The sequence below is a fragment of the Nerophis ophidion genome, linkage group LG18, assembly GCF_033978795.1.
Source record: "Nerophis ophidion isolate RoL-2023_Sa linkage group LG18, RoL_Noph_v1.0, whole genome shotgun sequence".
NCBI classification, from domain to species: domain Eukaryota; kingdom Metazoa; phylum Chordata; class Actinopteri; order Syngnathiformes; family Syngnathidae; genus Nerophis; species Nerophis ophidion.
The window spans coordinates 20936673-20947194 of record NC_084628.1 but is presented as its reverse complement, the minus strand read 5'-3'; the positions used below and the strand labels follow the sequence as shown (position 1 = coordinate 20947194).

The window sequence follows — 10522 nt, the reverse complement described above, 5'->3', positions numbered from 1 at the left end:
TAAAACAATGTTCACAGGAGGTACATCACTGAAAAAAGGTTGAGAACCACTGCTCTAGACAGCACCGACACTCAACAACTACACTTTATTTGCAAATTATAATTACTGGTTTGCATGAAATATTTTTAACCCAAATAGGTGAAATTACATAATCTCTCACTGCTCACCTGTGTGCCGCGGCACAGTGCTCGAAAAACATTGCTTTAAAAAGCTTCAACGTCTACTTCTGTTGACTCATAAAGACTCTATTAATCAATTCGAAACATAATAGGGATAATACAGTATATGTCATTTTTCATTATTTCTAGGACGCTATATGAAGAGGAAGTGCTACTGTCACTTTAAACCCGCCACGAATGTATCATATTTTGGCAGGAAGTGAGTGCCAGCAAACCGGAAGCCAAATAATGTGGACGCAGTGAGGCTAGAGCTTGAAGCGGCAAATAGCTCCACGCATAAACTCTCTGAGCACACCCGAGACGAGGTAATTTTTGATAGCGAGACTTAAGGTGGCGTGGACGTTAACGTCGGTTGTTTTAAGCGGCACGTCGTCCGTAGCGACGGTTTGTTTCGCTCCAGCACTGTCTTAATGGCCCGCCGTGCTTACTTTACGTTACGTTGAGTCACTTCCCAACGGAAGCGTCTAGAGGAGCGCGGGAAGGTTCTTTGTGTGTTAAACTATTTATCCAATATAAGTCTGTATCTGTAGGTTTGTCTCAGTCCTGACAAATAAGTAGCAGCGACAAGCTTACACGACTAGTTAAAGATAGGGTTTAATCAGTCGTGTTGGGTACCACGCATGCGCGCACCTGTCTGTTTACCTCACCTGAGATGAGCTTATTTTGAGCCCTCTTGTGCCAAAGTAGCTTCACCTCTTAATTTACTTACCGAACAAATAACTTGACTCTAACATGCCAGCCTGCTTTAGGTCCACTTAATCATTAAAATATATTAAATTATATTGAAATTGGCAACAGACAATGATCAATACAATTTATTAGGGTTATGAATCTTTGTGCACAATTTGATTCTTCGGGGTAACGATTCGATTCAGGATTGATTTTCAAAACGGTTTTCGATTCAAAATCAATAATTGTGTTTTGTAACTTTGGGTGCCAGTTCAATCAGTAACTACATCCATCCATCCATCCATCGCGGGGGGGCTGGCTGGCGCTGGTGCCTATCTCAGCTACAATCGGGTGGAAGGCGGTGTACACCCTGGACAAGTCGCCACCTCATCGCAGGGCCAACACAGATAGACAGACAACATTCACACTCACATTCGCACATTAGGGCCAATTTAGTGTTGCCAATAAACCTATTCCCAGGTGCATGTCTTTGGAGGTGGGAGGAAGCCGGAGTACCCAGAGGGAACCCATGCATTCACGGGAAGGACATGCAAACTCCACACAGAAAGATTCCGAGCCCAGAATTGAACCCTAGGCTACTTAGGACCTTCTTTTTGTGAGGCAGACGCACTAACCCCTCTTCCACCGTGAAGCCCTCAGTAACTACATTTCTCTTTAAAATAAACAGCTCCAATACATTTCCATATTACTTAAAAAATAAAGTGGAGTATATTTATATTTTTGAAGTGCATTATATTTATATAGCGCCTTTTCTCTAGTGACCCAAATCACTTTACTTAGGGAAACCCATTATGTCAAATGACGTGTCAAATGGATTGATTAACATGCAAACTCCACACAGATTGATAACATACCTATGGCGGTGGGGGCGTAGTCTTCATAACATCATTCAATTTGCTTAATCTGCAATAATGCAGATATTAAATAAATTAACAAATCTGTTATTGGTATTGATATATATATGTATTTCTTATATCGTTTTGCTCTATTTTTCAATTGTACAATTATTGTATAATGTACTGTGTTGATAATTTTATTTTGAGTTCTTTAATCCTTTTAGTGACTTTTTCTTTTTTTAAATAATTATCAACAAATCTAGCATCTCTTTCCGGTGTTATTTTAACTGTATGCGACGAGCAGCGAGAGATGCGACGAGCAGCAAGAGCTGCAGCGAGCCTGACGCCACACTTGGTTCGCGCTGCTGCTCCAGTTGGACATTCTCTCCTTGAAAGCTTAACTGTCCTTAATATTTGCACATTTTGTAGATCACTGTCCATGGGAACATCTGGGATATATTAGGGGACGTTTACATCGCAGACATGCTGACCACGCTCCAGACAATCGCATGCATATTGTTTATGTCATCGTAACATCCGGTTTGGATGATCAATATCCTTTTTTTGACAAATTTTTGGTGCATCACTAATAAATAGTGCACAAATATTAGGCTATATGTAGTATATGAAGCTATATATGTATAGGTCAAGGTTTCCCCTAAACTACCAAGATATCTGTGGTGGTGAGGGTACACTATCACCATGACGCTATGATGTGATTTTCTTTTAAAAAGATTCAAAGTGTATACAGGCATTTAAAACAAATGTTATTATGAATTATTATTAACATTTTTTTTTTAATCGTTCGCTATATTTTCAATTGTTGCTGTTTTTTGCACATTGTACTTTGTTGAGATTATTACAAGTGTTTCCAGACATTTAATGACTTTTGAAAATGAAAAACAACTAGAAACAAATGTAGCATCTTCTTCTGGTGTTATTATAAAATGTATTTGTGTTTATAGACTCTTTACTTCTGTCCCTCGATGTTGCTGACTAAAGAGCGAGCAAGCATGACATCACACTTGCCTCGCGCTATTGCTCGAGTTGGACTTTCTCTTCGTCAAAGCCGCCATTGTCCTCTTAATATTTGCACATATATAAAAAAATTACGTCCACATTGCAGAAATACTGACAAAGCTCGACACTAGAGATGGCTATCTTTGGGCTCTGCGTGATTTGATTACGATTACGATTGTGGAGCTTTGATTTGATTGAAAATCGATTATTGATGCATTTTTAATTTATGTATATTGATGCAGTTTTACATTTCTTTTCGTTTTACTAAATAAGCGTTTATAACTTGCAACTTTAACAAAAATCAATTCATTTGTAAAAAGAAACAATTAAATTATTCCCCACATTTTTTTAATTAATGGAAATGTGTGCAAAACTAAACCATAAGTGCCCTATAATAAATATAATAAAGGAGCTGGTCAGATCTCTCGGTAAGTTGGCTCGCTGCAGTCAGCCAAATTTTAAAACTGTCTGCATTAATTTTATTAACAATAATAAATAGAATATTGACCCAAACCCCTGTACCGAAACGTTTCAATACAAATACACATACCGTTACACCCCTACCACACACACACTAGGTGTGGCGAAATTATTCTCTGCTTTTGACCCATCACCCTTGATCACCCCGTGGGAGGTGAGGGAAGCAGTGAGCAGCAGCTGTGGCTGCGCCCGGGAGTCATTTTTGGTGATTTAACCACCAATTCCAACCCTTGATGCTAAGTGCCAAGCAGGGAGATAATGGGATCCCATTTTGGTATGATTCGGCTGGGGTTTGAACTCACAACTTCCTGATCTCAGGGCTGACACTGTAACCACTGAGTAGGTTAGTATCCACCTACTGACTTTGTTCATAATTTCATATAGAAAAATAATAAAATGGTGAACAAAAATAATTGAATCGTGCAATAAATCATGAAATCAATAATCAATGGTTATATCATTTACTTTTACATAAAACTAATTAATAATCATTTAATAAAATATGTATGTATTAGGGCTGTGAATCTTCAGGTGTCCTACGATTCGATTCAACATCGATTCTTGGGGTCACGATTCGATAATATATCGATTTTTTTTAATTCGATTTTCGATTCAAAAACGATATTTTTTCGATTCGAAACGATTCTGTATTCATTCAAAACATAGGATTTCAGCAGGATCTACCCTCGTCTGCTGACATGCAAGCAGAGTAGTAGATTTAAAAAATAAAAAAAAGATTTTATAATTGTAAAGGAAAATGTTTTATCAACTCATTGCAATAATGTCAATTTGTTTTAACTATTGAACGAACCAAAAATATGACTTATTTTATCTTTGTGAAAATATTGGACACAGTGTGTTGTCAAGCTTATGAGATGCGATGCAAGTGTAAGCCACTGTGACACTATTGTTCTTTTTTTTATTTTTATAAATGTCTAATGATAATGTCAATGAGGGATTTTTAATCACTGCTGTGCTGAAATCATAACTAATATTGATGCTGTTGTTGATAATATTCATTTTTGTTTCACTACTTTTGGTTAGTTCTGTGTTGTTTGTCTCCTCTCAATTGCTCTGTTTATTGCAGTTCTGAGTGTTGCTGGGTCAGGTTTGGTTTTGGAATTGGATTGCGTTGTTATGGTATTGCTGTGTAGTGGTTTGTTGGATTGATTAAAAAAATAATACTAAATTGTTTAAAAAAAAATTAGAATCGATTCTGAATCGCGCAACGTATTCGAATAAATGTTTCCCCACACCCCTAGTATGTAAATATTTTGTCATAATTAATTAATGACACATTGAGGTAATAATTTAATAACCGTACATTTTTATTTAAGCAGGTTATTTCAGTGATTATTTTTACTTGAAACTAAATTATCAGGCACAAGGAGCTATGAAAATTGTCCATCCTCCATGAAGAAACTGATGGCCCGATTTGTCTTTCACAGCGCATCTTCAGTGTGGTCCTGTCCGCCTGTGTATGACGACAAGCCAGAAGCGGCCATGGTGAGTGAGACAGGCACCGTAATCTTAGAGCATGTTGAAGAAACCAGAAGTATTTTGAAATATTAGCTCATTTTCCCCAACAACTTCATTTCAGAGTTCTGTACTAGTATGCTATTTCCTTTGCTAGTCCACTAGAGGTTGCTCTATTACAGCCCGACTGTTAAGTAGTTAAACAATGATGTTTGAGTATTGACACGTTTTTTTGTTGTTGTTTTTTACCTTTTCCTTAATACTTACTGCTTTCTTCTTCTGTTTTGTGTGTATCAGTCTTCAGCAGTGGACTTCAAGACCAAGGAGGAGAAGGATGCAGAACTGGACAAAAGAATTGAAGCCCTGAGGAAGAAGAACGAAGCTCTGGTCAAGCGCTATCAGGTATTACGTTGTTAGATCCTGTCGCAGCTGATCATCCAAACAAAATACAGTTTTATTGTCAAAGCTTAGTTTATATATTGGACAGCATTTATGTGCACGAACAGAATTTATGTGCACTTTGAGCTCAACGTGGTCTCAACGCCAACAGGAAGTACAAGAGGACAAGAAAAGGGCCGAGCAGGAGGGCATTGCCGTGACAACGCCTCGCAAGCCCCGCCCTCACGAGCCAGAGTGGGAACGCAGGAAGCCTGAGAAAGACAACTTCACACTCGCAGACGACCTCTCCAAGGCGTCAATAGGGGTAAGTTATAACAGGCGGAGGGGGGCGCAAACGTTAGCAACACTATCATAGCTACGTGAGCGACAGCCCTAACATTACACTACTGTTTTAATGGCAAAATCTTGCTATAACTTACAGCTCCCAGGTCTGTAGCGGACTGACTGATTGTTGGGTTCTAGGATGTGAAGCAAAGGCTGCTTTTGTACACAATGATGGCTGTATATAGTTCATCTAGCTAGGAGTGGGGTCAGCTGCGGTATCATGTCCGTGTGGAAGGTTGTCCCCTCATGAGATTATTAAAAGCCCCAAAGGAGAGTGTGAGTTCCTTTTTACTCAAAAGTGGAGCAAACAAGTGAGGGAAATGATAGTTTTTCTCACGTTTGGTGCTCATAAACAGACTCTGTTGACGCATATTGCTGTTAAAGCACCATTCAAGTCATTTTTGTATGATAATGGTAGCCCAGCCGATCTTTACCGCAGTTGTGTCCCAATGTTCACATGGCTAAAGATTGTATTCACGTGATTGCGTCACTCAAAATGGATGCACTCAAAAGGGATGCACTCTCAGGAAGACAACCATTACAGGGTTTTCCCTTAGTGTAATCAAATGTGGCGCGCCGCCACTGCTTTTTCATTATTACCACACCTTGAAAATATATTTTTTTTACTTGAAAACAAATTAGAGTAATATAATATATTGTTGCCCTCAACACAAATAACACAAAATCTGACACAATTTTTAATTACTATTACCAATCTTATGATAACAAACGGCACAAATCCAACAGGTTTTACCTCCCGTGCAAACACTTTTGTCTTTGTGAGTCCGCACTTCCCTGGACACACAACAACACTTCCTCATTCTCCGCCAATCATCTTTCAGGCACGAACGGTATGTATGCAAACATAGGAAAACTGAGATTCAATCCAAGCCTCACGAAACATAAAACATTAACACCAGCTGGTTGTTACAGTATGAATTGATATACAGGGTAATTCAAAAAGAATACGCCAAAATTCATAATACATTTATTCAGTTCAAAAGCACTGTAATAGACTGAATCAATGGTCATTTGATACAGGAGTTATCCAAGTTTTATTGTTTTACAATTTCACCCTTGTGGTCAGGTAATCCTTTCGGCGCCGTTCAAATGTAGGAAGACCACGTGTTTATTTACCCTCAAAATGGCAACTCAACAGAAGGTGTTTTGTGTGCTTAAGTTTGCGAAAACAAATGCCATTGTCACTTAGCATTGTGCTTTTAGAACAGAATTTGGCATTGATCTACCCAATTGTGAGAGAATTTGACGGTGGGTTGAACAGTTTAAATAACTGGCTTCTTGTGTAAAGGAAGCAATTCTGGAAGACGTCGATGACATGAAAGATCGAATAACAGCAGCAATCAACACTGTGGATCGTGACATCCTGGGGCACGTTTGGGAGGAATTCCCATATAGAATATATGTAGAATATACTTATATTATTTATATATTAGATGTATAATATATGATATAAATTAGATTATGTATTATTATTATTGTCTATTTTGAGTGAACTGTGGTGCTGAGATTCCCCCAGGGATCAATAAAGTACTCTGTATTCTATTGTATTGTATTCTATTCTATTCTATCATATCGTCTTGATGTTGTTCGTGCTGCCGGTGGTGGCCATATCGAGCACTTGTAAAGCATGAAATAAATACTCGAAGTTATGTACACGGAGTGATAATTTTGGCGTATTCTTTTTGAATCACCCTGTATATAGCCTATTATTTGCACACTATTGACAAGTGATGTACCGAAAACTCGGCCACCGGAAAAAGACTGATTGATGAAACTGAATTTGAACAAAACACACACCATTGTCTTGAGCGTTGTCAGCATTTCTGCGTTGTGGACGCAACTTTTAATATATTCCAGATATACCCGCGGACAGCCATCTACAAAATGTGCCACTATTAAGAAAACATTAATGGCTTTCAAGGAGAGAAAGTCCAACTGGAGCAACAGAGCGAAATAAGTGGGACACCATGCTCGCTGCAGCTGGATTCTTTGGTCAGAGGGACAAAAGTAGAGAGTCTCTAAACATGAATCCATCCATCGATTTTCTACCGCTTTTTTCCCTTTGAGGTTCGCGGGGGGCGCTGGTGCTTATCTCAGCTACAATCGGGCATGATGCATTCAATAATAACTCCAAAAGTAGATGCTACATTTGTTGTTGGTTGTTTTTAATAAAAAGTAATGTAAAGGAAAAATCCATAAAGTAGTCGCACCGCTTTATAAGCCGTAGAGTACAAAGCACAGGAAAATAATAGCGGCTTATAGTTTGAAATTTACGGTTTTTTTTTTTTTCACTATTTCCTTTGGAGTATAACACACACGGTTTGTCGAACCCAAGAAAGTGATCGTTGTGGGGTTGTTTTACACCAAAATCTTTTACACACATTCTGTACGTCTTTGTTTAAACTGTGGTTCAAGCATTTGCTAAAACAGGCTGCTTCGTGATGCTAATACTAGAACGTAAGCAGCAGAATCAATCAAGTTTAGGAGGTCACTGAGCATAGATTTGCTGTTTGCATCCTCAAGAGATGAGTCTTTGTTCTAGCGTACGTTCTGAAAGGTAAACACTTGAAGGAGCGACCTTCCTGGGAAGAAACCAGAGCAGCGCCAACGCACTCCCTTGATAAACATAATGTCATAAAGTCCACACATGTCCAGGAGGACACGCTCCATAATCCTTTTATGTCTCCTTTTTTATATGCGCTGTTCTGTTCTGTTCTGCTCACCAGATGCTACACTTCAGAAGTCTGGCCTTATAGGGCAACCAGTGTTGTAAACAGTTATGTTTTATTGTTTATTATTATAACATTCATGAAACAATCAAACGCTAAGCCTGCATGGAAACCTTTGGGTGGGGACTACTGCTGACATTCCCGTCAGAAACCTCAATGGAGTTCCATGTTAATGGAGCTCCGATTTGCTGAATAAGAAACCACTTCCTGTTCCCAGCAGGACACCAGAGTGGTGGACGGATGGAAGCCTCCCACGCCCCGCGGTCGGAAAGCGTCCGAGGAGAGCGATGGGCACAGAAGGCAGAGCGACAACCACAGTCCACCCAGGAGGACAGGCTTGGGCCGAGTTGGGAGAGGAGGAGGGACCCGTGGGGGTGGCGGCGGTCGCCCTGAGAGGAGAGAACGGGAACCCCGGACCCCCAGAGACGGGGAGCCAGCTGAAACAGGAGGACCGGGGCGACGAGGAGGAAGGAGAGGAAGAGGAGGAGACTCGGCAGGCACACCAGGGGGCGTGGACAGGAAGTCCAAGGTGATCAAATAGGTTTGATATTTAAAGTTTGTGTCAATTGACAGAAAGTTTGAATGTGTTGTCTTTCCAAGCAGGAATGGGAGGAGAAGAGACGACAAAACATTGAGAAGATGAATGAAGAAATGGAAAGAATAGCAGAGTACGAAAGAGGACAACGGGTACAAAACGTTTTTGGATTAGTTTACTAGTTTACGTCCTGACTAATTAGTGTGGCAGACTTCTGCCCTGTAGGTAGCACTTAAAGGCCCATTTCCACCAACAGTTCAAGAACTTTTAGTTGCGGGAACTTCTAGTCCATGGGTGTTTATACTATGGCCTGCAGCTGTGTTAAATTTCCCCCCGCAAGATGTCACAAGTTTAAGAAATCTGGACTGCGGAGGGCCTCTGATTTAATTTGAAATATCTGGTAGTATAATTGCTGAAAGTTTTCCACAATCTTGTTGAATTAATTGCACTTTGAAGTGTACATAGCTAATCCATTTTATGTATAAACCATTCCTAACAACCTTTCCCACTCATGCCGCAAATAAACTAACACAAAGTCAACACACAAAGTCACACATAACACAACCTGCTCGACGGAACTTTGTGGATTGTATAAAAAATGACCACGCACAACACATACTTTCAGAATTAATTTAAGTAAAATGTAAAACACTCTTCACATTTATCCATGTTTGGCACATATTAGCTGATTGATATTTCTGATTGATATCTGTTACCTATGGGTAGCAATGTTTAATTATACTATCTCTGTGAAATAAATAAATAAACAATATGATTTATTTACCCGGGTAAATGGGAAAGTTCCTGAAAAAGTTCTTCTGGTAGAAAAGGGCCTATTGTCTGCTGTCTACAACTTTTTAAATGCGCTCAGAAGAACTTAGCAGATTTGGACATTTTAGCAAGTTAGCGACTTTTGAGGTGGGGGTATGTTGTTAGTTAGGGCTGTGCTCTCCCATGTGCTTACGTGAAAAAAATTGAGCGGAATTTGGTTGTGCAGCATTGTCATTGCATGCCTACATCCAAGATATCCACTCTGGGTGAAACAACCCTTAAATGTGGGCGTGGCCAGTCATATCTGGCCTTCTGTAAAGGGCAACTCCTCTGTTTTGGGAATTTTGCCTATCATTCACAATCCCTATGTTGTACAAGTAGGCATGTTTTTTTCTTATTTGTATTCTAATGCTAAAAAAAAAAAAGCTAATGAGAGGTGGCTAACAATGTAAATACAAACCCCGTTTCCATATGAGTTGGGAAATTGTGTTAGATGTAAATATAAACGGAATACAATGATTTGCAAATCCTTTTCAACCCATATTCAATTGAATGCACTGCAAAGACAAGTTATTTGATGTTCAAACTCATAAATTTTATTTTTTCATGGCTGCAACACGTGTCGAAGTTGTTGGGAAAGGGCATGTTCATCACTGTGTTACATCACCTTTTCTTTTAACTGAAGCTCTACATAAAACAAGAATGGGAATTCTTTCCCATTCTTGTTTTATGTAGAGCTTCAGTCGTTCAGTATTTTACGCTTCATAATGCGCCACACATTTTCGATGGGAGACAGGTCTGGACTGCGGGCGGGCCAGGAAAGTACCCGCACTCTCTTTTTTACTGTGGTAACACGTGCTGAATGTGGCTTGGCATTGTCTTGCTGAAATAAGCGGGGGCGTCCACGAAAAAGACAGCGCTTAGATGGCAGCATATGTTGTTTCAAAACCTGTATGTACTTTTCAGCATTAATGGTGCCTTCACAGATGTGTAAGTTACCCATGCCTTGTGCACTAATACACCCCCATACCATCACAGATGCTGGCTTTTGAACTTCGCGTC

At 39.6% G+C, this 10522-nt stretch overlaps 1 protein-coding gene across 5 annotated transcripts in view; it reads left to right on the top strand.

Moving 5' to 3' along the window:
* Nucleotides 1-352: 352 nt before the first annotated feature.
* ccdc9 (coiled-coil domain containing 9) overlaps nucleotides 353-10522 on the top strand; it is a 44216-nt gene continuing 34046 nt past the window's right edge. For 4 of the 5 annotated variants that reach the window (XM_061877560.1, XM_061877561.1, XM_061877562.1 and 1 more), the window contains exons 1-6: nucleotides 353-484; nucleotides 4654-4711; nucleotides 4979-5083; nucleotides 5232-5384; nucleotides 8372-8683; nucleotides 8758-8841. In XM_061877560.1, coding sequence (XP_061733544.1) covers nucleotides 4709-4711; nucleotides 4979-5083; nucleotides 5232-5384; nucleotides 8372-8683; nucleotides 8758-8841 — 657 coding nt within the window. In that variant the 5' untranslated portion in view covers nucleotides 353-484; nucleotides 4654-4708. The remainder of the gene's footprint in view (nucleotides 485-4653; nucleotides 4712-4978; nucleotides 5084-5231; nucleotides 5385-8371; nucleotides 8684-8757; nucleotides 8842-10522) is intronic. The other variant, XM_061877559.1, reaches the window with a different exon arrangement.